The 27,593-nt window shown below is 44.5% G+C and overlaps 1 protein-coding gene across 2 annotated transcripts; it reads right to left on the bottom strand.

Annotated features, from left to right (window-relative positions):
* Positions 1 to 265: 265 nt before the first annotated feature.
* LOC311252631 (SLIT-ROBO Rho GTPase-activating protein 1-like) lies at positions 266 to 27,593 on the bottom strand. Of its 2 annotated transcripts, none has more exons than XM_084345942.1 (23): positions 27,025 to 27,593; positions 17,384 to 17,579; positions 17,083 to 17,137; positions 16,865 to 16,972; positions 12,996 to 13,058; positions 12,124 to 12,321; positions 10,485 to 10,613; positions 10,173 to 10,394; positions 9,955 to 10,056; positions 8,341 to 8,538; positions 7,922 to 8,006; positions 7,798 to 7,825; positions 7,663 to 7,696; positions 7,031 to 7,091; positions 6,773 to 6,850; positions 6,556 to 6,690; positions 6,116 to 6,221; positions 5,296 to 5,520; positions 4,561 to 4,640; positions 4,015 to 4,195; positions 2,803 to 2,943; positions 1,710 to 2,052; positions 266 to 1,506 (listed from the first exon to the last, which is right to left on the bottom strand). In XM_084345942.1, the coding sequence occupies exons 1-23, from the start codon at positions 27,089 to 27,091 to the stop codon at positions 1,036 to 1,038; spliced, it is 3,306 nt and encodes a 1,101-aa protein (XP_084202068.1). In that variant the 5' UTR covers positions 27,092 to 27,593; the 3' UTR covers positions 266 to 1,035. The 2 variants fall into 2 exon arrangements, with proteins under 2 accessions (XP_084202068.1, XP_084202069.1); XM_084345943.1 differs by having other exon boundaries at positions 2,812 to 2,943.

Genomic DNA, 27,593 nt, shown 5'->3' with positions numbered 1-27,593 from the left:
TATTCTAGTGCTGCTGCACTTACAAGGGGAGCAGAACAAGGGCAGGCAAGCAGGATGCACACACACACACACACATACACACACACACACACACACACACACACACACACACACACTCTTCTTACACACAAACAAGAACAAAATCATACACCCACCTCCACCCCCATCCCAGAAAAAGTTCTGTCCAAGCTCCCTCCACCGCTCAACCGTCGCACCCTGTTTAAATACCCCCCCACCCCCCCACCCTCCCGTCACCTCCTCCGAGAACACAAGAAGGCTATTAAAAAGTTTAGCGAGCGTCCGCAGCAGCTCACTGAACATTCAAGATGGCTGAACAGTCGTTAAATACTGGAAACATTCATTTAAATAGCTGGATTAAACAATGTGAGTTTGGTGTCACCGACGACCTCAAGAGGCGTTTCGTGGTTTGAGGTGTAAGTGAGCTTAGCAGCTGAACCGAGTGGAAAAATAAAAAAATAAATTATAAGTCACACAGACGTCGTTGTTGAATAGTTTGTCTTCGTCCTCTGAACAGTCTCTCGTTACAGATACAGCAGCCGATCGATCGGATAGTCTTTAAGGGAACAGCAGCCTTGTTGGTGACGCAGGCCTGTCTTCATGACGGTACAGCCAACATTCACGTCACTGGAACTACATTTTTACTGGAGCTGAACTACACTCCCCACGTCTCATATACAGGACAGGATGCTCTGCCTACGCTCTGCCTATGTTCCTGTGTCTCTTTATCAGCAGTTCTTTTAGCTAACCTTTGATAAATGCTTCGATACATGGAGAAAGTAAACTCCTACACACCAAGAGAGTACACACCAACCTGACAACACATAAATATCATGGCATATCATATCATAGGTCATGTCATATATTAGAGTTTATTACTACATTAAAACCTTTTTCTCTTTCTACCGTTTCTACCCTCATGTTGATTATAAACATTAAGCAGTACCCTGATCTCCTCTTCTGGCCCATTTTTGGCCTGGGTCGGCCTGATTTGGCCTTCAATTGGCCTAGTTTGGCTCACATGGTGCAGGATTTGTCCAGCGGTGGGGGCAGAGGCGGAGTGCTGCTCTTAGGTGGGACCATCGGTTTGGGCCTCAGGGCCGGGGGCCGCAGCGGAGCCCCGATGCGGGCAGCTGCCACAGGCTTGAAGGAGCCCAGAGTGTCGGGGGAAGGGTTGGACGGTCTGGGAGGTCCAGGCGGAGGTCCGGGCAGCGGGCTGATGGGGCTCAGAGGACTGAGAGGGCTCGGGGTGCCAGGAGTGCCGGGAGTGCCGGGTGTACCGGGAGTACCGGGGGTGCCGGGGGTTCCAGGTGTGCCCGGGGTGCTGGGGGTGCTGTGGGGGCTGGGAGACTCGGAGGAGCAGGTGGTGATGGGGCCGTTCTTCACCTGCTCCAGAGTGTCCAGCACCACGTCTGGAGCCGGCCGGCAGCCCTGACGCTCCAGCTGCCTCAACTCTCCCAGAGCCACCGTCACCGTCTCCTCGATGTCCTGCAGGAGGAGAGAAGGAGTCCATGAAAGAGACAAGGAAAGAGGTTTTCATTGTCTTCATCTTCACTCCTGTTTATCAACCTGACTGCAGCAGTGATCCGCGGAGGTGACCTCCATTGTCTGGTTTGAACATTGTTGGAAACCTTTGGGATCATGTACCTGTGTGTGTACCTGTGTGTACCTGTGTGTACCAATGTGTGTACCTGTGCCAGTGTGTCGGGGTCCAGCCCTCTGGAGCGATGGGAGTCACTGAAGCCGTGCTGCCCGCTGCTCGAGCGCCGGATGGGCGTGTCCTCCGGCCTCCGCAGTGAATCATGCCGGCTCACCGTCATGGTCACCGCGGCGGCAGAGCGGCGGCGGCGCTCCGGGCTGTCAAGAGGCGGAGTCAAACCCTGACCCCGTCCCAGCAGCAGCTCCCTGGGGCTGAAGTGACCCGTCACCGGTGGGGAGCTTCGCTCCATCACCCCTCCGTTCCCGTGGCAGTGGCTGTCGTTAGAGCGGCCGAGGGGGCGGCGGAACAAACCCTCAGTTCGCTTCCTCCTGTGGCTGTCAACAGGAAGTACGAACACTTTTAGTGAACTCATTAATGATTCAGGAGTGACGGACGATTCTGGCTGCTTAAGAAGCAGCAGAAAGATGAAGTAGAGGAGGATTTAGAAGATGAACATTTGTACGTCTTTTCAGGAGCTTTAGACCGGGACGAGTGGAGGCTAGCTGGTTAGCATAACGTCAGAACAGTTGTCCCACGCTCCCACGCTACTCACGTCTTTCTTTTTGTTTTGATTGAGTGACCTCTTGTGGCAGAAATTACACATTGTGCGTTTATTCTGACAGAATTTCTCGGACAATACTTGATTTCTTTCTTGTAAATATGCAAGTTTTTCCTTCTACATTTACCACTTTAATCTCAGAGAGTAGCCTCATTTTTTTTTCGTAAATTTACATCTTAAATAACAAAATCTTGAGTTCTAAGCTGTCATACAACCAGAAGGTTTTATATTTTTAAGTACATTTTTCAGGATTTTTACTTGTGTTTACGTTGTTGTACTGGTACTTCAACTTCAGTAAAGTATCTGAAAACTTGCTGCACTTGGATTTCCATCTCAGACGTGTTTTGTTGGGAATGACTGAGAGAGGAAGTGCGAGGTGTCTGCAGACGGGAGTCACATGAGAAACGGCTGCGATGACAGCCTGATGAAATTCTCAGGTATTTTTAGAGGTGAGAGAAGAAGCTGGAGGATGAGTTTTAAAAACCCGAAACAATCTGTTCTCTGGTGATAATGGAAGGCATCTTACATGACAGACCTGTTATAGGTCTCAGGAGGTCTGATGTCTGTGGGGGAGCTCAGTTCGCTCCTGGACCTCTTGTCGTCGGTGCTGCTGCTTCCTCCGTCGCTGTCCGCCTTCTGACTGAGGGTGTCTGACATGACGTCGGCCCTGAACACGGCGACAGACAGCACACACTCTCCATCAGGACAAATCAGTCTGGAGACAGGAGAGCTGAACTAACACAACACACCAATCATCAATTAACTGATCAATAGCTTGTGGTTAGTGACTCGCTCAGTCCAATAAGTCTGCTAATAAACAAGGAGGGCGATCCAGTGAGTACAAATCCTCCTGAATCCATCACTGCAGCTGTCGATGAATCAAATGGGCCAATTATGTTCACAAGAACCAGCGTGATCAGCTTGTTTTAAACTGTTGTGATAATAACAAGGTCCTTCTATGTTGAACTGGGTGATATTTCTTTCAAAATAATGAGTTTTCATGACCAGTAACCAATCAACTACAATATATAAACGTATTAAAATAATCTCTAACACACACTGTATGTGCACCAAGGAAGTGTGGACGTATCCCATCTTTTATTTAATGTGCCTGATGTAAAAAGGACATCACACACTATATATTATTCTAAATACAGATTTTCCCACAATTTTCACTCCACACACATCATTTATACATCAAATCAGTAAGAAATGTTGTGCTCGTCGCAGGGACTTAATCATGGAAGCAAACAGACTCACACTTCTGGCTTTCAAGCAACAAGAGCAACTCCGCCATAAGAGCCAATGTTAAATTTGAGCCTAAATCTGTGGTGGAAAGCGAACGGTGCCGATTTTCAAACTCGCTGTCATATTATTACTTATATTTTATACATTTTAACACTTGACAACTAGGTCGGACTATTTTTTATTGGATTTTAGTGATTTTTCATGAAAAAAAATCTGCATTTTTTAAATAATATCTTCCAGGTCATGTGACACGTTGACTCAATATGAATATTAAAATATCTTCCTGTACTGGTTGAATGAGACGCACCTCTTTTTCTTAGATTTTAGTGTATTTGATCGCATATATCAACATAAATACTTGTATGTATTTTATTCTTTATTCTAATATTAATGGTGTTGTACTATCTAGTTTTTGTCTTACCTTCAGTGAAATATATAAAATTTGACAAACACATTAAAACGTATAGATTAAAGGTGTGTGTGCACTCGCCTGTCCTTCACCACGATGTACTGATGAGGCACCAGGCCGTGGTTGCCGTTGAGCCGCCCCTCCCACCAGTCATGTGACGCTCGCTGGAAGAGCTGCAGGGACGCTCCCTTCTTGAAGGAGAGCTCGCGGCCCGACCGGCCCACATAGTCGAACCTCGCCACCGCCTCCACAGCCTCACCCTCTGCCAGAGAGACAGAGAGAGAACAGAGGAGGAGGAGGAGGAGGAGGAGGAGGAGGAGGAGAGGGGGAGATGAAGATAAGAGCCAGACGTGGATATAGAGGTGAACCTGAACTTGTCAATCAGCTGTCTCTGCCGCTTTGTTCCTCCCACCGCTCCACCAATCAGACAAGAGCATTAAAACCGGTCTTTTCTATTAATTCAGATAGAGAGATGAGGGAGGAGGACGGGGTGTGGAGAAGGGAAAAGGAGGGAGGGTGCAGGAGGAGATGTCTCCATGGCTGCTGTTGCCGTAGCAACCCCTCTCCGCCAGGACACAGAGGGATGGGAGCGTGGGCGATTGTGTGAAGGTCAGGGGTCGTGCGTACCCTCGTCGCTGGTCTGGGTCTCGGTGCCGCCGTCGGGCTCGGCCTCCTCCAACGCTCCCGGCTCGCTGAACGGACTCTCGCTGCAGGGAGGAAGAGGAGAGAGGCGTCAACGCGCTGTCCATTCAGCACGGGAACAAAGAGAGGAGGACGCATGCACAGATGGAGACGAGGCTGCTCATCAGAGTCTGAGGACGTTTATGCAACGATGCAGCGAATAATGTCAAGAGTTTGGTTTATAATAGAAACACACTGAGCTCAGATCAGGTGAAAGGAGAGAGAGAGCGTCACCTCATCAGGTTGAGGTTAGGGTTGTGTCAGCAGTAGTGTTCATAACGAGCTGGTGCTGAGATTTCATCTTAAAGCCATTAAAAGTATGCCGAATTAGCTGTTAGCACTTCCTGTTCGCAGTGTACCTGTGAATGTTCACACAACTGTCACTGAATTACTTTGATACTGAAAACAACTTAAAACTGTGACGTTTCTAAGGCAAGTTCTGAAGCGTCTTTTTTATGATTTCTAAACAAATGTATGGACATTTAGTTGTGATGAACATCAGAGATAATGATGTTAAGTTACAGTTTTCATGAGGGAAAATCAGGATTCAGAGGGTTAACCTCGCTGAAAGTGGAGAACAGGTTACACAGAAGAATCGTAATAACATCAGGATATTAAAATAAGATAAATCTGATTAGCGACTAATGAAATAACTGAACATGAAGGTTTGTTTGTTCTCACCAGTACTGGTCTCCAGTCATACACTTCTCATAAACCGGCCCGGGCAGCTCCTTGGTGTCGGGGAAGATGTTATCGTGGTTCAGGATGACCGTTTTGATGACCTCATTCACGTGCGCCTGACAGGCCACCTGGTCCAGAGTGTCCGGTGTGGGCAGGAGGGTGGGCCCGAAGACGATGGCCAGGTTCCCAGCGTCCATCATGTTCTCATCGCTGTACTGGGAGAGGCTGTGGGAGAGGAAAACAGATTAAATTAAAACAATTACGCTGATTTCCTGCCAATTTTAACCTCACAGCTCATTATGTGATGGTGTAATTTGCGTTTTCCAATAAAATAATTGCTTAAAATGTGCGTTTTTATAAATTACTGATGTTAAAATGCTGTTTTATCAATTTTTTTCCACATTCAGTCTCTTTTTTTTATTTTTTTAGGATGTTGTCACCAGTTTTCACACGACCTGGACACTAAGTACTGATGGAAACAGAAATATTTTCACTCTCCTTGACAGTGAAGCTCCTGGTTTAATAACACTGAAGCTGAATGCTCTTCACAGGCCTGCCAATAATCACATTAATACATTCAGCTTGTAGATCACACCTGCACATCACACCTCTCCATCCCTCGCCGCTCTCTCATTCTATATTTATTTGAGAGGCTGCAGAGATAAAATGAGCTCTGTTTTATCATCTCGCCGCGCTGTAAGTGTGCACTTCTAACCCCCTTCACTACAAGAGAGGTTTGAAACCACGTGGGACGAGGGGACCGGCTCTGGGGGAACGGAAAGAAATGGGCGATTATCATTAACTGTGAGTGGACACTCACTGGTTGAGGAAGGCGAACAGGTAACGCATCACCACCAGCGTCGCCCGCGGGACGCCCAGCAGGATCTTACGGATGCACTGCGCTCGCTCGTACATGTTCTCGATTCCTGTGGCGAGAAACGCACATCAGAACAAACACAGAAAGACGATCGGCCGGCTTCATATTGCTGCTGTGGAGAGGATGAGTTTCAGAAAGACAAAGAGGCAATTAAGAGAGACAAAGACGATGAAACTGAGAAGGAAAGTGAGCGTGTGGGCTGAAGAAAGAGAGAGATTCAATCTTGAGGGCTACGGCAAGTGATAAGGTGAGATTCAACAACTTTTCAGCCAGTAAACTGACAGACTGAGCTAACAGTTAGCTTCCTAGCTACAGCAGTTTACCAACTAGCCCTGTGAGCAGTCATCATGTCACATCAGCGGTAAACAGACGGTGTTACTCACGGACGCAGGAGATGAGGTCATTAAAGCGTTCCTTTGGAAACAGCGGGTTCTCCAAACCTCTGAAGTAGAGCTTCAACACGCCGGCCACAGAGTTGATGTCATGGTTGCTCTCCTCGTCAATCAGCGGGTCATTACCTGGAAGACAAACAAGGGAGTTCAAGCACATCCTGACACCCCTGACGCTGTCGATCAGGCGACTGTCAGCCGAGCTTCTCACCTCTCTCGAAGGAGTTCTTGATGTCGTTGACCTCAACCTGCGACCCCGACACCCTGAATATACCTTGATGTTGAAGACCTGTTGGAAAGAAACGAGTGTTTGTCTTTCAGTCCGTCTGTAGTTTGTGTTGTAGTGTTGGCACGAAGCCGACGATCAGTTAGTCATAGTAACCTCTCTCAGAGCAGCCAAACGTCAAGAGAACCTCTTGAACCTCATCAATAACAGCCGAGTCAAGCGAACCTGATCGTTGACACTCACCATGTAGGTTGATGTAGCGGATGCAGCTCTCCACAAGCAAGGGTATGGCTTTGGTTGAATCCTATAAGCACAGTCATTAAATACAATATTAGCGTCGGTTATATTAAGTTTTTATCAGCTCCTGGTTCTGATTCTTGTCACAATATTTGAGTCTGTACTGTTTTCAGAAGATTCTGACTGCCTTTGACAATGAATGGTTATCATGAAATTACATTTTTATATAAAGAAATGCAAAGAAACAGTTATCTAATTCATAAAACAAATAAAAATGCTCTGAGACCTCACACTTTACAATAGATAATTATTGTATGTATCATTAACTGTTTATGTGATATTTGATCATTTTCAGCATCTTTAAGAATAAAAAATTATAGACTGAAAAAATACAGATTCAACGTTCGCTCTTTTTTTAGACTTAATAGCATTTAGAAGAGTCTGAAGGATTTTGACGGCGCCTGAAAGGCAAAAACTGGGGCAAAGAAGTAGGAAATCACTCGTTGTTGCTTGTTAAACTTGTTGCTCTGAGGGCAAAGAGTGAAGGCAGCTTAGATAAAGTTGTTTCCTTCTTTCTCTGATCTGAATTTCAGTGACGCTCACTGAAGTATGAAAGCCTGTTGGAGGTGAAACTGTACCTGGTGCTTGCTATGGGAGTTCTTCCGCCCACGACTGTAATGAGCAGAGAGAGGAGAGCGTAAGAGGAGTGTCTTCAAGTACTACACTTATTATTAACGTGAGGAGAAAATGTGCACTGAGACGTGAAATAATACCTGGTAGTCAACAGCTCGGCCTTATATCCTGCAAGAAAAGGAAGACAAGGATGTGAAATGTTGATTATGGTGTGTTATATAAGACAGAAGAGAAATGAGAGAGAGTGTATTATGTAAGTCTTACCCTCAGCTAAGGCTTTCTTCAGTATATCATGTTTGGCCTGCAGTTTGGAAATGAGATTACTGCCCTCAAGATACTCGCGAAATTTCTGAGGATTAAAAAATAAACACAAAATATAGAAGTTCAGTTCACTGTGCATCCAACAGAGGGCGCACCAGCAGCCAAGAAGGCTCAATTCAGAATCAGCAAGCTTAATTAATTATTATTATAATGAACAGTTTTGCTAAAAGTGGAAACGTTTTTTCTTCGTGTTTTTAAAAATTCTGCGTCCAAAAATGATTAAAAACACTGTAGTATGCGTGCCAGGCCAGTAGGTGGCACTACACTGGGGCATTTTTGAAAATTGTCTTCCCCATTAGTCAAGTATCCAAAAAAAATAATGTCTCTTTGAATGTGAACATGACGCTGTGCTGTTCCCTCACAGTGAAGTAGAAGAGCTCCGTCTCCTGCTGGTTGGCCCGTCTCTTGGCCAGACTCGGCTTGTTCAAGTATCCGTCCGACACGCTGGACTTGACCGACTCGGAGGACGGGCTGTGGGTGAAGCTCTGGGAGACGTCGTAGTCGTCCAGCACCGTCATGTCTTGCAGGGTGGTCAGGGTGGCGCCCCAGGTCTTCTTCACCTGGATGAGGGCAGAAAATGGACTTTTAAATTCGTCTTTCATCAGATTGACCAAAAACCCACTGACTTCGAGACAGGGGAACCGGAAAAAAGGAAAAATGCGCCCTTTAAAACGAGGATATAACATATGCCGAATTTACAAGAAGGCCCAAAAAATTAAGAATTTGTCAGAAACAGCGCTTCACAAAGTTTATAAAGTTTCTTATAACTCAACAACTCACAAAATCGAGTGATTTTATAAGGGAGTCTGGGCAATTTCTCTCTCTTTTCATCTCCTTGCTGCTTTGACCTATGATATGTTGGCGTTTGCCGTCAAACATTCTCAAGTTGTTGTAAATAGCGATCAGATACATGTTATCCTGGTCATACTGGTCGGTTATCAAGCTGTGATGGACTTCCCACATCCCTCTATTTGAATTTCTGAAACTATCAAGATCTGGACGACATGAAAAGTCACAGAATTTGTTTGGATTTAACCCTCAGGAGATCCATTAATGTCTGCACCAACTCTCCTGGCTGTTAAAAACTTCACATCAGTGGCCAAAAAATCTCACCGATTACTAAATCAAAATGTTTTCTTGACGGTTACAAACTTTACACAGAGTTGTGGTAATTTATGCTGCTCTAATGGGGTGATAATGTAGCAGATGTGGCCTCTAAAAATAAACTTGCGCCATCTGAAAGCGACCCGGCGCTGCAGTCGGTGGCGTCCTCGCTGTTGTTGCGGAGCAGACGGGAGTGTTGTGAGCACAGAGGGCAGCTGTTAACTCGCCCTGAAGGGCATAAAAATGCTGAAGGAGTCTGGATTAATGAGCTGCATCTGCACGTCTCAGCAGCTCACAGACACACACACGTACACACGAACACACCCTGATTATCACGTACAAATAAACACACTTTTACTCCCATTATCCTCGCTGTAAGTAGAAACACACTTTGCATATGTGTCGTGTACATAAACAGAGCGGTCGCGCTTGAACGCCCACTTCATCAAACAATATGTAAAATGAAACTCCGCCCTGAAACGATGACTAATTCATGACTCGTGATCCATGAAGCTTTGAGCTGTAGTGAAATCTATTGAGGTGTTCAGTCAAGAGTTCATATCAACCTACAGACTCATCCACACAGCATCGGTAGAGCACGAAGCTCGACTTCACCCACTGAGCAGAGACACAGGAAAGATTGGCGTCTTTTCTATGTTTCAGCGTCTTTGCAGACATTTTAAAGACGCCCGGTCTTTGAACTTGTACTTGTGAATTTTGCAGCTTTGACGTGTCTTAAAAAAGGCAGTTGCTGTCAGCAGACGTTGGCCGCACAATTTGGATCATCTTAAATTAAAAGTAGACATCAAAAAGCAAAGTACAGATTTTTCAATCATTTTGATTTGTGCTGCCTCTGCACTTGTGAGTCTTACCTCTTCATTCTCGATCTTCAGAGACGCCAGGCGGGTCTGGAGCTGCGTGAGGCGGAGGGTGAGCTCGGCCTGGAGCTGCGGCTGGGAGGCAATCTGGGTCACCTGACAGGAAGTGGAAGAAGATCATCAGAACATCACTGTCCAGAGAAACCAAAAGTCAAATATGTGCTCGTGTTTACTGAATAATCAAATGTAAAACATCTGGTCGGTGTACTGACTGCGTCGCCCATGTGGGCCTGGAATCCGAAGCGCGATGGGGGGCAGAAGGCGGTGGGGTAGAGGCCCAGCAGACGCTGCCTGTCTCGGGCGGGGTCCAGGCCCTCCACGGCCCCCTCCAGCACCTCCAGACCCGCCCTCCTGGAGGCTTCAAGGCTCAGTTCGGCTGATAGGTAGGTCCTCAGAGCCCGGCTCAGACTGGAGTGGTACCCTAGGTCACAGCACTGAGACGAAGATGGAGGAAGAGTTGCACGTTTTCACAGCTTTCAGACAGTTTTTAGATCATTTGTGCCAGAAACGTTCAGCACACTCACGTCTATGATGTCGGGCAGGTCGTGGATGTAGTACTTGAAGACGGAGGCGTTGGTGGCCTCCAGAGTCAACAGATACTCATTCCTGGCTTTAAGAGTCTTCAGTTTGTTCTCTGAGTACTTTGCCTTCCTCTAATGAAGAAAGAAACAGACGTGAGATGAAGAAAATATTGGTTACATTGTTGGCCGGTATCCAGAATCCATATATACGCCTCCACCATCTCATTAAAGAAAAAGAAATCCCAGAATTTCCTTTTTACAGTCAAGAGTCTGCAGATTTTAACTATCCATCTGTGAAATAACTATTCAGTCTCATGTGACAATACTTTAAATGGTCCCTTAAAAGATACGCATAACATTCAAAACTGTATATATAGATAAGAAATAGTCGCACGTACTTTTAAAAGGAGCTGGAGCAGATAATCCAGTTTGTGTAAATAATCCAACACGTAATATGAAAAAATGAGGCTCAAGCTTCACTCAGACTGGATTTATTTCACCAGGAGAGTTTTTAACATGACCCGCTTTAGTCAGTGATTTTAATCCCGTCCAATAATTACACGTGCAATTACCAGTTTTTCTTTGAACTCGCTGTCCTCCTGTAATTTAAATCTCATCCGGAGCAACATCCTTGGACTTTAAATTGGATCACTGAGTTTTTTTCTTTGAAGAGCAGCTTGCACTTTTATTCTAAACAGCTCGGTGTGAAATCTGACTTTTGTGTTAAAATGGATGAAGGAACAAACCAACATATATATATATATATATATATATATATGTTAAAAGTATGCCTTTAAAAGTATGCCGAATTAAGTATTAGCACTTCCTGTTTACAGTGTACCCATTGATGTAAAGACTATTATAACTGGATTACTTTGATACTGAAGACAACTTAAAAATGTGAAGATTTTAAGGCAAGTTCTGAAGCGTCTTTTTTCTACAATTTAAAATCAGATGTATGGATGTTTTCCATGCAATGCATATCAGATAATAATATTCTGAGGAAGTACAAGTCATGGAGAAACTAAAAATATGTGTGTCATGTCTGTGTGTTCATATTTGACAGAGTTGTGACTCAGAGAAAACACACACCTTCGACGGTTGCCAAACTCAGTCCCCCTCCTCAGACTAAATTGAGAAAATCTATGTTTTAAGCCTTGAGCCTATATTTGTTTATATTTTGGCATTGGAGCCATTAAAAGTAAGCCGAATGATCTGTTAGCTGTTCCTATTTGTAGTGTAGCCATGGATCTTTAGACAGAAATCACTGGATTAGTTTGATACTGAAGAAAACTTAAAAATGTGAAGATTCTAAGGCAAGTTCTGAAGTGTCTTTATGTCTATGATTTCAAAGCAGATTTATAGACATTTAGTCTTGATGCACATCTGATGTAATGACACTATTTGGAAGTTTAAGCCTTGCTGAATCTAAAAATATGTGTATCATGTCTGTGCGTGCAGATTTGACCGGGTCATGACTCTGAGAAGGGGTGCGATTTTTGGTGAAAATGTGCCTCATAAAGTATCTTTGTGATTTAAAGTGTGTGACTTTGCTTCAGATGATGCCTGAGAGGAAAGGACTGGCTATTTCTCCATCCTTGCACCTTTCCTTGGCTTCTCAGCAGGAAGGACAACGACGTACCTTCTCCCTCATCTTCTCCATCTTGCGAGCGGCGTTGCGTCTCTGATGGCGCTCTTCTATCCGCAGCCCGAACACGGGCTCCCCGCCTCCGCTCGTCCCCGTCACGCCCTTCACGCGTCCCTCCTGACGCTCCGCCTCCCGCAGCTTTGTTTCCGCGCTGATCGTCTCCACGTGGTACATGTGATATGTCTTCATCACCTAGGAAACAGCAGCACATAATAACACAAATGGACCTCAAAAACTGGAAAAACAACATCAGACTGCCTTTGAATGTTTTTACTCCTCAAGGTTATCAGGTCCGCTCTAATCTGATTTACAGCGTTTTGGACAGGAGGCTTTTAAGACGAGTACTCTGACTCTTCAAATAAACCTTTACATGTGACAGACAAACTCAGAAAACTTCCTCCTTTAAGGCTCTTTGCAGACCTGAAAATAATGTCAGGCGAGAAGCAGATGTTCCTGACAGCCCGAGATAAAAACCTCTCTGGATGCGAGGCAGCGAGGACTTCTCCCTGGATGCATCCCGAGCTGTTAAAACATGCCTCGGTGACTCTTCGCTGGCCCAGTTCTTGTGTTGTTACACTTTCTAATTCATCGTGTACAAAGAGAATGTACCCTAATGATATTTTTACGTTTCAGTTGTCTGCCTTCTCTCAGGGTTTGGGCAGATTACTTTTAGAAGAAGTCAGCTACTGGAGACAAATTACACCAATGCAGTCCAGTAGATTATATCAAAAATGTGATGTGATCTAAACATTTTTGGATTCAGTGCAGAAGTAACCATTTACTTTACATCAGGGCGTCCTTTTATCTGTCTTTCTGAAAAATAAGTTGCTCCTGAGGTTTAGTTTGAGTCAGAATGTTTTACTTACGGTATAAAGCTCGTTCAGAAGCTTCATGAGGTCCTCCTGAAGCTGAAAGATGATCTCCTTACTCTAAAAGAGGAGAAGAAGAGAAAAATATCATCAGCAAAAGGTGAATTAACATGTTCACATAGTGTCAGCAGCAGGGGTGGGAATTAACATATCCTACATCAATTTAATCCATGTATTTAATGTACATTTTTGAGGTACTTGTACTTATTTTAAGTTTATGCTACTCCGACACATTTAAGAAGGAAATACTCCACCATATTCAGTGTTTTCCTTTGGTTTGTAGAAGATTTAGGCATTTATGTGACGGGGGATGTTTTAATGGAAGAGAAAACACAGACTTTATTCATCCGACAGTAGCAAGTTCATTTTCAGATTAAGATACTACATAAGAAACTTATAACACAAGTTTCAACAACGAGACATTTCTACAGGAGTGTTTTGCTGCCACACCAGAAAAAGAGGAGATAACGACTGTTCCTTTAAGACGGCAAAAAAACTGAATAAAGATGATTTTTGCTAATATTCAGTGTATTTCATTTACTACTGTGCTGTAACAAGTCTGATCTCGAGTAATTTCCCCTAAAAACCAGCATCTTCTAGCAGTTTTAAACCTCTGAACACCCAGCGGAGCCTTTATATCAGCCTGAACCGACTTCTTTTCAGATTTTCCCGTCAGGTGAAGTTATCTTTCTGCCTGGACGGAGGATTTCAGTCAGCTTCTCCTTCAACTTCTTGCAAACTTTCTTCCTTAGCTGCCCTCTCTTGTCGCGCCTCCATCAGTCAGGTCGAGCAGCGGCAGATAAATTAATGACCGCGCACAAACAAACGAATCCATAACTGAACCGAGCCGAGCTCAATCTGCCTCATGCATTAAACACAGCCTCCAGTTTGGGGCAAAGGAGCTGTGTGGCTGCATTAATATTACATTATGCTAAATGACTGAGGAATCCCACGATGGATGAATCTCGTTCCCATAGCGCCCGCTGAGAAAAGATCAGCTGAGCCGGTCGCCATGGCCACGGGGCTGTCAGCGTTGTCATGGCCACTGAGCCGTCCGTCTCCTCCCGGTGTCCCTTCCTCAGCGCGACTCTCCGAGACGTGATGGAGGTCTTACTGTTTATAGCTGCCGGCGGCCGCTGCACTTTAGTTAGCATGAATAAAAGACGAGCCGGAGGAGAGATTAATAATGAAGACGGCGAGCTAAAGTTGGAGGCGGCGAGGAGCGTGCGCGCGCGTGCACGTGTGTTTAATTTGTTAAAGTCGGAGCAGCCTAACTGAGCTCAGGGGAATACTGACTTTACTTTTCATTAGAATCAACTCTGGTACTTAAAGATGCCGTAAAATATGAACAAGCCCCGAGGTCGGCACACACGGAAGCTCCCAGAGTACATCTACTCAAGTACTGCACTCAAATACTTGAGCTTTATTTGAGTATTTTCATTTTCTCTTACTCCATACTTCTACTTACTACTACAGAAGTATTGTACTTTTCACGTCACTGCATTTATTTTAAAGAAGAGATGGAATGTAACTAAGTACATTTACTCAAATACTGCACTTAAATACTAGAGTATTTGTACTCTTTTTGAGTATTTCATTTTATCTCACTTTACACTTCTACTTCAATAAATCTCAGAAATAAATATAGTACATTTCACTTCACTACATTTATTTAAGAGAGGTGATGGAATGTAACTAAGTACATGTACTCAGTTACTGCACTTAAGTCCTTAATTTGAAGTACTTGTACTTGAGTATTTCCAATTTCTGCTACTTTATATTTCTTCTTCACTGAATTTCAGAAAGAAATATTGTACCTTTCTTGTCGCTACATTTATTTAAGAGTAGTGATGGAATGTAACTAAGTACATTTACTCAAGTACTGCATTTAAGTCCGATTTGAAGAACTTGTATTTAAGTATTTCCATTTTTTTCTGCTACTTTAAACTTCTAATTCAGACAGAAATATTATACTTTCTACTTGATTTATGTCACATTTACATGAGTACATTTACTCAAGTACTTCCATGAGTATTTCCATCCCGAGCATATCTACATACACACACTTGAAAATTAAAACTCAGCACGTTAACGACAGCTCTGAGGGTTCAGGACTCTTTTTGTCGGAGCGGTCGGCCTGCAGCACTTCTGAGGGTTTAAAAGCCTCTGACGCAGCACATCACGTGACCTCCGTGATAAACCCTCTTTAAGGTGAAGTTTTACTGCCTATAAAACCAAACTTTTTACTGTAAATCTATATAAATGTTCCGGTCTGAGCCCGTCCTCCTCCCCTCCGTGTGTCTGGCTCTAAATCTGTCGCAGTCACCGGTAATAGATTGTGAAGTGAAGCGTGCAGACCGGCTGTGCAAAAAAGGGAGAAAAGCAAAAATCTAATAAATCCTCCAATTTCCTTTACATGTGTGATTTGTGTTGAAATAAAATGAGTCTTAAATCATGAATATTTAATCACAGAGCTGCTGCAGCGATTCATCACAGATCAGAGGAGGAAATTATGTTTTCAGTCGGGCTGAGGTGGAGTTTTATAAGTGGCGGAGGAAAGTATTCAGTACCACGCTGCACAAATACTTCACACACTGGAGTACTGTCAGGAAAATGCACTCAAAGTATCAAACGGATACGTACTCATTACGCAGAAAAATGGCTTCTTTGATGGTGTTTTATTGTAGGATTGAGTCCTTAAAACGGCAGATTAAGGATACAAAATGGTGCTGGATGCAGGAAACATTGGCTTCGTCTTCTTAATCTTTGCATCAAATTTTTTATGTAATGCATCGGTGCCGACACACAGAAGTGAAGTCTGAAGTCCTGAAACCCAGAAATCGGTTTGCGTTTATGCACATGTGGTTCCCTCGTCTCAAAGTCTGAGTTTTTTTTAATTAGTTTTTGGTTAAATTCCTGAAGTCTTTAATAAATTTACACATTTTGTTCTCCAACATAAAATCCATCATTAAATGTCCACAGTTTAATTATAAAGCTCTTCATGTGTTAAAAACTGTTAGCGGTTGCTAACAAGTGTCTGAATGAGACTACAGAGGTTGTCGGGGACATTAAACGTCCTCACAGCGAACACGGAGACTCGTCTCCTCACTAGTCCGTCTTCACAGGCCCACTTTAGTTACACACTGTTCTCACTCTGACTTTACAACTTGTGCATTGATCAGTTTATATAAACCTGGACAGTAATTGTGTAGTAAGACGCTCAGTGGTGGAGACGTTGAAGTCCTGTGACCGTGATGTCGTCTGTGAAGATTATCTTCATGAACAAAACCTGGAGGGATCTTTAACCCTTTTAGTAACAAATAATTATTTATTTCCAGCACAAAATTCACCGGCTCCGGTCTCTAAAATGTGAGGATTTGCTGCTTTTTTAAAATCTTATTTGATAATAAATTAATATATTTGGGTTTTAGACATCTGGTCGGATAAAAAAGCGATTTGATTTCATCACCTCATGATTGAGGAAATTGTAACGGGCACTCTGACACTTTATAGATCAAACAAGAGGAAATAAACATCATAATGATCAATAATGAAGTGAATAAATAGTCGCTGTCTCAAAGCGCCGTGTTCTCATGGTCACATAAATCAAGACCGAAGCGGGAGGCCGAGGAAATGTTTTAATTAATTGAGCTTACAACGAGAGAACCATTTGTATTTTCAGGTGTCGCTCTGAACTGCAAGCTGAAGACGTAAATCTTTAACAACACCTCACAGATATGTAGTTTCATTTTAAATAAAGGTCCAGCAACTTCTGAAATCAGCTGCTCGCTAAACAGGAGGAAATGGTGCGTTTGTTGGGGACTATTTTAAGCAGAGGAACAGAGGAAGAAGACATATGAGCTCACCCTCTTCAGCAGGCGGGCGGAGTCCTCGCTGATGTGCGTGAGGCGGGAGATGACGTTGTTCAGGTAGAGGTCGCTGAGGGTGGCGTGGTCTTTACTCTCCCTCCTCACCTGGAGAGGAAAGAGACGGAGAAAGATGAGAGGAATATCTCTGATTTTGTGCTTTCATATTTTGTGTTAATTAAAGGTTTCGAGCAAAAAAACCCAAACATGTAACCGACCTGGTTTAGCAGCAGGTACCAGCAGTTGACTGGAGAAAGCAGGTTCTGATCTTTTCTGGAGGAGAGAGGAGAGATTCAGCTTCTGTTGTCAATAACTCTTTTGTAAAGGAGGTCATTTAAAAACTGAACTTCACAAAAAACGCCCTGTTTAAAGCCGACATCTTCACAGTAAGATAAAAGCGTGAGCACGCACGCCGTCTGAAGTGGATGCGTGAGCTCCACCGAGCACAGAGGGTGAAAATAACGTCTTTTTAAATTAAATTTAGGATCTCGGGGCTTCTGGAAACACACGTAGACCTACTTGTATTGCTGATGGTCTTTCGTGCTGCGTGTTTTGGCCATGAACCTCTCGGCGAGCTTCTCCAGGTTTCGGGAATATTCTGTCTCGATCTCGGACTTCTTCCTGAAGAAGTCCTGCAGGTCCTGAAGCAGCTGGACTCGCATCTCGGTCTGCTGCTCCAGACATCGCTGCTGCTCCACCAACTGGGCCCGCACATCTACGCACACAAATAAACACACACACACACACACAGATGGATGTCATTGTAAATTAGACACTTTGGCAATTTGTTGGACCACGGCAGCAGAATAACTGGAATATTTCTGGAGGCAGCGTTGTGACACCTATTAATCTTTCGTTGTACCGCCACAAAGATGGCAGATCATCTATCAGTGCTTTTGCATACTTCATTCATCTTGTTGTTGCCATGCAGTGAAAAACACCACAGGCTCTATTTTTGTGGCGGTGCAACAAACCAACACAAGCGGCGCTCCGACAGTTCGGTGTTTTCCTGACCTTCAGATTCTCTCTGGCGGTCTGCGGTGTAATGTTGTGCCCAGCGTAGAGCGCACGGTGCTCAGGTGGGAGGCTCATTCAGATGAGGCAGCACAAACAGAGACGTTGGTCCTTAATCCCAAATAGTTTATTATTAAATTCTGGTGGAAAATGTGTCTTAAACTTTGCACTGAGTCGCGGCCACTTAGTAAATATAATATACAAGTAAATAATTGGAGCGAATGTGCAGCAACAACAGAATAATACTTAAATCTCTGCAGACATCTGGAGGCAGCAGGACACATGTTGATGAATCTGCAGCCTCTGATTTGGAGGAGCGCTGCGTCAGAGTGTGTTTACCTTCATTAAATCAGACTAATGACTCCAGGACGCTACTTAGCACACACACACACACCTCCACACACACACACACACACACACACACACATCAGACGGGTCAGTTATAACTGTGCATCATCAGTCCTGTGAGACGTTTCCTCGTCTACAACTTTCTTTTAGCAAACATTTCTTTAAATTCAGCGTACAGTGTAAGCGGCTGCTGTCACATTTTATATGATGTGGCCATTTATGACGTGAGCTGACGTCGTGATTGGCTAAGCTGTTTCAGAGCTACGAGGCCAATGATGTGATTGGTTGACAGCGTATTTAATAATCACCACACCCTCTGATCTATCACTGCTGAACTATGAGATGCGCACGCAGTCTGATTACACCTTCTGAGGATGGAAGTCGGAGGTTTCGACCAAAACTCCAACCTCTGAAGTTGTCCACATTAGACACAGCAGGTGTAATGTTTCCCATGTTCATCATTTCAGTTTAGCGTGCTAGCATTTCCTATTTAGCGCAGAAACACACAAAGGGGATGTCATGAGTCTTGCTGGTCAACACATGGACAATTTGAAGTTTTGACCTGATGGTTTCCAGATTAAAAGGCGAGAAACCGGCAAAGTGATTAATAATTCAGTCTGAGGGCAACGTGAAGGTCTGAACCAATTTTTACAGCAATCCATCAAACACTTGTTGAGATATTTCAGTCTGGACCTGGACTTACAGAGAGACAGACATTTCTAAATTTAAAATAAAATAGAGAAAAATGTCAATCTCAGCTTCCTCAAAACCCAAAGTGACGTCTTCAGATTCCTAGTTAGAGAAAATAAGCAATCTAAAATCAAAGATATCCAGTTCAGAGCGACAGAAGTGTGAGAAGCTGGTCTTCTTTAGTCTGTTTGCTTGATAAATGACAATAAAATAATGAACTGCTTAATTTAAATTGTTTAATTTTCTGTCGATTAGCTAATCAGCTGCTCCGCCCCTCCTCTTCCTCCCTCCGCCGCCCCTCTCTCTCTCTGGCTCTCTAATCCTTTATAATTACTGATGAAGAAGACCAGTCCATTTTTCTCAGAGGAGTCACCTTGGCCGACATCCTCTGACCGCAGAGAAAAACCTGCACACACAAACACTCCCTACATGCGCGCACACACACACACACACACACACACACACACACACACACACACACACACACACACGCACACACACTATCAGTCAGTCCTACAGTCAGCATGGTAATGCCTGGCTGCACGCTTCGCTGGTCGTGCTGTTTCAGAGCTGGATCTATCTGCAGCAGGAGGGAGAGAGCGGCTACAGAATACACAATGATAACCCCACCTCTCTCCATCACACACACACACACACACACACACACACACACACACAGAAAGACACAAACCAATCCCCGGGGGACCCTATCCACTCCACTACCTGTTGTCTTGGCAACCACACACTGTGTGTGAACCATGTGATGAGGAAGGTGAAGACAAGAGCTCGAATCTGCCGCATCGACAGACACACACACACACACACACACATTTCCAGACATGCTTCATAGATCTCTATAGAAAAACACTGCTGTGGCCTTTGGTCCCCACAAGTCTATAAAGTCTCTGTGTTACTGTACGTGTGTTTGTGCGTGTGTGTGTTGGTGTGTGTAGATATTGATCGTGGCGTTGCTGTTGTTAGCTTACTAATTTAAAATGGCTGCCGTCTCACGTTGCTCTCATACGCTGAGCGTGTGTTAAGCTGCAACACTTTCATATAAATGAATGTCTGCTCTGCTGCTCCGTGTCCCCTCGCGGCGGTAACACATTTAACCCTGGGCGCAGAAATGCTTGTCTCTGATTGGCTGGTGGTCCCGGTGGTCGGCGGTTTAATCACTCCTCTAAATTGGTGTTGAGCCTCTGATGAGCTGCGAGTAATCATAGATACACAACTGATGCTTCATGCTCGGTTATTGTTAAAACATTATTTCGACGCTTTTTTGCTGCGAGTCGTGATGAAAAGATCGAGACTCATGTCTTCAGCCAGTTAGCTTAGCTTAGCATCAAGACTGGACAGCTAGCCTGACTCTGTCTGACTTCATCTCTTTTGTTTACTTCATACACACGCTGTCATGATCCAAGGTTTTTATTTCAGCAATTTCCCTTTTTTATTTTGAAGGTTCACTCCTCTTGTGTCATGTTTTACCTTCCACTTCCTGTCTTTGTCTGTTTTCCCATCCATTTCCTGTTTACACTTGTGTTTCATTTGTTTATTCACTTGTCCTGAACTGTGACACAAGCTGAAGCGTAAAAAAGTTGCTAAGCTATGATTGGATAATCACAATTTTGGGGGAGGGGCTTCCTCCATCCTTCATGCCTCTCAAACTGGTCGAGGGAGTCTTCACTTTGTGCCGCTGACTGGGCTAACTTTTATTTTCATTGTTGAACAGTTAGTTGTTTGGTCTATAAAATGTCTGAAAATGGTCAGAAATGTCAGTGACGTCCTCAAATGTCTTGTTCTGACCTCAATCCAAAGATATTCCCAAAGATGAGAGTTAAGAGACCAGAAAATATTCACATATAAGAAGCTGAAATCAGAGAATTATGACTTTTTTTCACTTAAAAAATAACTCAAACTGAATAATCGATTATCAAAACAGTTGGCAATTAAAAAGTTGACAAACGTTCAGCATTTCACCTGCAGCAGTCCACAAACCAAACTCTTCAAAAGGTGATGTATTTGTATTTAATCTTATTTTGAGGAATAAAACTAGCTGCTGAAGCTTCTGAGCTGCAGACTCCTTTTGACTTTTCTTACAAATCCCACTCATGCTTGCCGCAGGGAGTTCAGACTCCACATCAAAGGCTGTAAATGCAAACTTTACTGCCGACAAAATGATGTGAGACTCTTTACATAAACGTCTATCAGAGAGCAGAGCGGCTCCGCAGACTCCCGACGGGAAATATCTCAACAGCTATCAGACAGACTGACATGAACTCATGTACAGAGATTCAAGACTTCCTGGTGATGAGCGGCAACGACTCTGGTGCTTCTCCGACTTTTCCTCTGGCGTCAAATTTACAGTTTGTTCAACACAGTTCGTCCTCCGTCTTCAGCTGTACTTCTAGTGCTAATTAGCAAATACTAGCACGCTAAATAAACATACAAGTGTTAGCATTTAGCTCAAAGCACTCCTTGTCTTCAGTGTTTCCAACTTTCAGACGTTGTTAGTTGGGACATTTTCGCCTTGTAGCGTCAATATGGGCTCGATGAACTGTTTTCCAAATGAAAAAATGTCCAACACATTTCATATATTATCAATAATTAACCGATAATCGATTGTTAAGGCAGGAAACTATCAATTAAAGAAATTCCTTAACATTTTCATCCCTATTTGAAAGGCAGAACATAAGTAATTTGACGCTGTTACCCTGTCAGCTAGTTAATGGATGGCGGATGGTGTCGTTCTCTCAGATGAATTTAAAATATAAAAGTATAAAATGTTAAAATGGGCTGTTAATATACATGTGTGGCCTGCCTAGGTAAAGTCTACGTGTGGGAAACACTGCGTTACTATGTTCTGATTTGCATTTCTCACTATTTTCTGCCAGTTTATAATTAATCAAATAATCAAGAAATAATCAGATTAACTGCCTGTGATTCACTGATGATTAAAATAATCGTTGCAGAGGAGTTTGTGTCTGTCTGTGTCAAACAAACAAAGAAGAAAAAATGAGGATTGCTGTCGAAGAAAAAAAGGAGGCGGATTCAGGCAGATCCACCGAGGAGGCGAGATTATATCAATGAAACTCGTCGTCTTGGATCACAGTCGATTGAACGTGAAAGGAGGATATCCGCCTGCACTTTTTACCTTTTGAAGTCTGAAATGCTTCCTCTTAGAAAAACCCCCTCGCTCGTCCTCGCAACACCCCCCAAAGACAAGACTCAGCCTCTTTGATCAGAGGATCTACAGTCAGCACGGCACAATGTGGCAACGCGCCGACACAGGGAAAAGTCTGCAGACAGACAGTAACACCGAGCAGAGAGAAGAACCTGTCTCGTGACTGATTCAGTCTGAACGCTCGGTTTGTAGCTTTCATTGGTCGAAGGGGAAAGCATGAAACCGGCGAGGAAGACGAGGAGGATGCACGTCAGTCAAATTCCAGCTCAAACGTTATAAATACCATCAGCCTGGACCAGTTACATCGTCGCTACGGAGTCGTGAACAAATTAAATGAGATTAATTTCAATCACCTCTGTTGCTCCACACATTAGTGAGATCATGTGCACACAGCTCAGGTCTGAGGCTGCCGAGAAAAACTGGAACAAATCCCAAAAGTCTGTAAGTGTGTTGCCGTAAAACAGCAAAACAATTAAAAGTGGGAAATGATGCAAAAAACCTTGATGTGATAATCACCCTGAGACGATGGTGTCTAGACTTTCGAGCAGTTATCTTTGTACGTCTAGAAACACTCTCGGACTCTCTTCTCATAGAGAATATTGCTCTGAAAGCATCCGATAATCTATGTGCTGAATGTTGAGCGACAAAAAGATTCAATCTCAAGTAAAACCTGAGAAAAAATCTCCATTTTGTTTGTCTAAAACTCGGTCGATTTAAGACCATAATGAGCTTTTTCTCCGCAGAATGCATTAAGACGAGAACATGACTACAAAGGAAATGTCTGCATTACCTTCAAGGCTGTCATCATTATTCTCAACAAATACGGGTTTTCACATACAGCGATGGACTGTCAGTGCTACGGCTGCAACAATAGATTATATTCATGATTAATCAATCAACTGTTGAGGCTATAAAATGTCAAAAAAGTCTGAAAAAAGCTCGTCAAAATCTCCCAGAGCCCAAAGTGACGTCTTCAAAACTGCTTCTTTTGTCCGACTAGCAGTCCAAAACCAAAAATATCTTCAGTTACTGTCAGAAATCAAGAGATAAACGACGATTAATGGGTTATCTGGCAACGAATCAGCTGATCGACTCATTGTTTCAGCTCTTATTTTGAAGGCGATTCAACGACAGGTGCGTTTTAATAAATCAAACATGTAGGACTGCTACCAATTATTGTGATTGTTGATTAATTCATCTTTTAGTTAAGTCTATAAAATGTAAGAGCCCAAAGTGACGTCTTCAAATTGCTTCTTTTGTCCAAACCAACCGTCCAAAACCAAAAGACTCTTCAGTTACTGTCAGAAATCAAGAGAAAAGCAGCAAATCTTCACATTTAAGAAGCTGGAACCAGACAATGTTTGACACTTCTCCTTGAAAAATGACCAAAATGGTTTGACAATTAATTTTCTTAGCTGATTGTTGCAGCTCTAGTCAGCAACAGATGAGGAGAGAACAGCAGTTTAATCATCAGTTTCAGTACAGATAAAGCAGAAAAGACACTGATTCATCTGAGTTTAGACTTCAGAGGTGCAACAACTTTATCTGCTGATTATTTTCACGATTAATCAGTTAAACACTATAAAATGGTGAAAACCGCTCCTCACAGTCTCCCAGAGCAAAAGTGACGTCTTCAAATTGCTTCTTTAAAGAAACCAACCGTCCAAAACCCAAAGATTCTTCATTTACTGTCAGAAATGACAAAGAAAAGCAGCAAATCTTCACATTTACGAAGCTGAAACCAGACAATGTTTAAAGCAGAGACTGATTCATCTGTGACGTGGAAGGTTGTTACTGCTACATCATTAAATGCTGCCACACTGAGACCAATGAACGATATCGATAAGCTTACGTCTCCACGTCCTGTTTATAATTTTATTATTAAACCTGCCCAGGTGGGTAAACCGACCTTCCAGTCGTGCTGTTGTTATTTGCGCTTTATTAGCATCTATAGCTAGGCGGCTATCTTTAACCCAAGCTTCTGAGGCTTACAGACCTTTTAAGCCCCGGCAAGAGGATGTATGTCAGTAGTGGCAGGGACAGTTTTCCCTGGGTGAGATCAGTGGGACACACTTCTTCACATTCAGAAACACTTACAGCAAAATCAGTGGGTCTACACAGGTTTTTTAAACCCCATTCCCACTTCCTGCAGCGCTGTACGTCACTGACGTCACGTTTCACGTCACGAATGTGCCGGAAACAGGGAACAACACCGGTTACAGTAAACACAAGCTGCGTGGACAGTGAGGATGTTACGTTGATCACCGGTTTGTACATTTTACTTCAGTGTCCTTATTTGATAACGCGTCATCACTTCGCGCGGCGGGAAACATGTGGAGGTGATAAGCAGGTGATCTTAGCGGGTTTAAGTGGGTTTTTTTTAAATATTCTCTGCTTCCAGCTTCTCAAAAGTAAAGATTTGTCGCTTTTCTTTGTTCTTTAGGACTGACAGGGAAAAGCAGGCGATGAAGACGTCACCTCGGGCTCAGGGAACTTGTAATCGACGCGTTTCACTGCTTTGTGACATTTTATTGACCGTTCATCACTCAAGTCGAGACGCGCACCCGTCAAATGGATCGATAATGAAAATAATCATTAGTTGCGTCGTCTATTCTCAACATCTCTGACTTCCTTCCCTCCTTTTGTGCCTCTCGAACTGCTTCGACTTGTCTTTCTCTTCCAGCCGCCGACTGATTCATTCATCATCCTCTGGAATGACTCATTTACTCCCGTCTCATCCATTCAAACACTTTTCATAATGAGGGAAAAGGTGTTCATGTTTATATCTGTATGGGATGTGTGCGATGATGTCACAGGAACAGGAAGCTCACGCCAGCTTTCCCCTAGGTGGCCGTTACCATGACGACCAGGTCCAAGGACGGGCAAGAGGGGGGGGACAGAGTAAGCGCTGGATCATCATCATCAGGCTGATGGGAGGCCTTCAGAACATCTTCCTCCAGTGAAGAGTCACTTCATCCTCCTCCTCCTCCTCTCCTGTTTGTGTTGCAGGTATGCAGATGTGAGGTCACTAATCACCTGCACGCACACTCAGGCAAAAAAACCCAAACCAGAGCTGCATCCCTCGCCACCGCCACCACCACCGCATGCAGCAGGAAACACTTCATCTCTTCTCTCCCCTGCAGAGCTCTTTTCTTCTCTCTTTTTTTCATTTGCATTTTCTCATTAAGACGATCCTCATCTCATTCAGACGGAGGAGAGGAGGGAGGTGACGGAGCGCACACACACGCACACACACACACACACACACACACACACACACACACTCAAACATGTAGCACCGTCAGCACTGTGCATAATCTCCCTGCTACCTTTCCACCAGGCTCACCTCACACCTCAGCGAGTAGAGACCCCACCCCCTCGTGAGAAAAAAGCGCCGGCCACCTCCTGTGTGTGTGTGTGTGTGTGTATATACATTACACACCACCCCTCCAGCATCGACCAATCAGGAGCAGGAGCAGGGGAGGCAGACTTGGAAAGCACATAGTTACAACGCAGATCCATATAGGAGCCGCAAAGAGGAGCGGGGGGCTTCAACCGAGCGGTCATTTCAATGCAGGGCATCCCCGAGTGTGTGTGTTGGCAGGACGCCAGAGCAAAGGGCCCCACACACACACACACACACACACACACACACACACAAACAGGGGTGAGTGTGTGTAAACAAGACACACACTCATCCTCCTCACATGGGGGCTGTAACGCTCTCCATTAAATTTAATCACTCAAACGCCAATTGATTGTGTGCAAGGGAAGGAAAGAGGAAGAGGACGAGGAAGAGGAGATGATTTTCTGAATGAAGCTGCTTGAATTTGAGGAAAAAAAAAGGTTAATCTACCGTAGAGTAAACACACACACATCCTCCTCCTCATACTCAAAGAGGAGACAGGCGAGAGTGATGGTGATGGCGATGGCGATGGTGATGGTGATGGCAATGGCGTGGGCGTAGGTGTCAAGTGAACGTGGAAGTGTGAGGAGCCATGTGGCGAGGGAAGAGGGAGGAAAGAAAAGATCCTGTCAGGGAGGCGGGACGACACAGGTGGCGCCCCGGCCGTGTCTCTAATGGTATTTGCAGGTGTCGCACGAGTAAAGGTCGGACATTTTGAGCCTCCAGGTGCAACGACGAGGCGGCTTCACGAATGTCTAATCACGCCTCGAGGCTGCCTGTTGTAGTTTTACTAAAAAGGTCATTTGACGTGTCCGTCACCGCCCCAAAACGTAGCAGGGGGATGGTGGTAACCATGGCGCCAGAAGGAGGAGGAAGAGGAAGAGGAGGGAGGAGAGGGGGGTTGTCCCACGGTCATGGCAACCACTATCATCCTCACCTTTTAACGTGTTTCCAGTTTAGCATCATTAAATGCCAGGTGATCTTATGGACACACACACACACACACACACACATACACACACACACTGACGCGCACACACACACTGACACACTAACACACACACACACACTGCTGCAGTCACAGCCTCAGAGGAATACCAATAGAAAGACACCCAGACGAGGACACACTCGCCTCAGGTCTGAGTGTAAAACCCACCTGCTCACACACACACACACACACACACACACACGCACGCACAGGCGAAATAGATCAAGGTGCTCTGCAGAAGACACACACACACACACATTCACACACGCACACACACAGATACATATAACCCATCCTCCTCCTCCTCCTCCCCCCTCGGGCGCCATGCAGCACTCAGGATGAACCCAGAAATCCTGACGTCTCATGGTGAAGGTGTCAGCTCCAATACACACCCTGAATCCGCTGCATGGGCACGAGACAGGTGTGTGTGCGTGTGTGTGTGTGTGTGTGTGTGTGTGGCTGAGAAAAGGTGGGTGTGCCTGCTGCAAGGAAAACTGGGTGCAGGTGAATGAATGATAAAATAAAGATCTTACCTTTCACCTGGCTCTCGTACTCAGCGAGGATTTCTTTGTCCTTCTTGCTCTTGTTGGAGTTTGACATGATGCAGGTGTTTGATCAGCAGGTGAGAAGATGAAGAAGAAGAAGACAATTACAAAAAAAAAAAAAAAAAAAGGTTTATTTCCCTCCGTGTGCACCGCCCGAGGCTTCACCCGCAAACATGCCAGTTAGATCCATCCAGTGCCGCAACAACACAGCCAGTAGTGGCCCCGCACCTCCACGCTGAGGAGCAAGAGGAGGAGGAGGAGGAGGAGGAGGAAGAGGAGGAGGAAGACCACGCACACTCAGAGAGGAGTTACACACTCGTGACCGCAGCGAGGACCCGCAGCAGCGTCCAAACATCAGAGGCAAAAAATAAAAAGCTGCAAAATTACATTTTCCTCTCGTGCAAATATGCAATCACACCCGCGCGCATGCACGCACCGGTCTGCAGGGAGGGAGGGAGGGAGGAGCGGGCACACGCCCACTAGGTACAAATGCAATGGACCACACACACATGCACACACACACACACGCGCACACAGCACGCTGAGAGTCGCTGTTT

Source organism: Pagrus pagrus, assembly GCF_965226575.1.
Source record: "Pagrus pagrus genome assembly, chromosome: 23".
Taxonomy (NCBI): domain Eukaryota; kingdom Metazoa; phylum Chordata; class Actinopteri; order Spariformes; family Sparidae; genus Pagrus; species Pagrus pagrus.
Note: the sequence above shows the minus strand (reverse complement) of the source record. Positions and strands in the feature narration are given on the sequence as shown.

Bases quoted from the DNA above. Each gene is read 5' to 3' on its own strand.
- LOC311252631 (XM_084345942.1), bottom strand. From the start codon at position 27,091: ATGTCAAACTCCAACAAGAGCAAGAAGGACAAAGAAATCCTCGCTGAG. The intron at 17,138-17,383 runs GTAGGTCTACGT...TCTCTCCTCCAG, and splicing joins AAAGACCATCAGCAATACAA to AAAAGATCAGAACCTGCTTT. The intron at 8,539-9,954 runs GTAAGACTCACA...GCCCTCATCCAG, and splicing joins TGAAGATCGAGAATGAAGAG to GTGAAGAAGACCTGGGGCGC.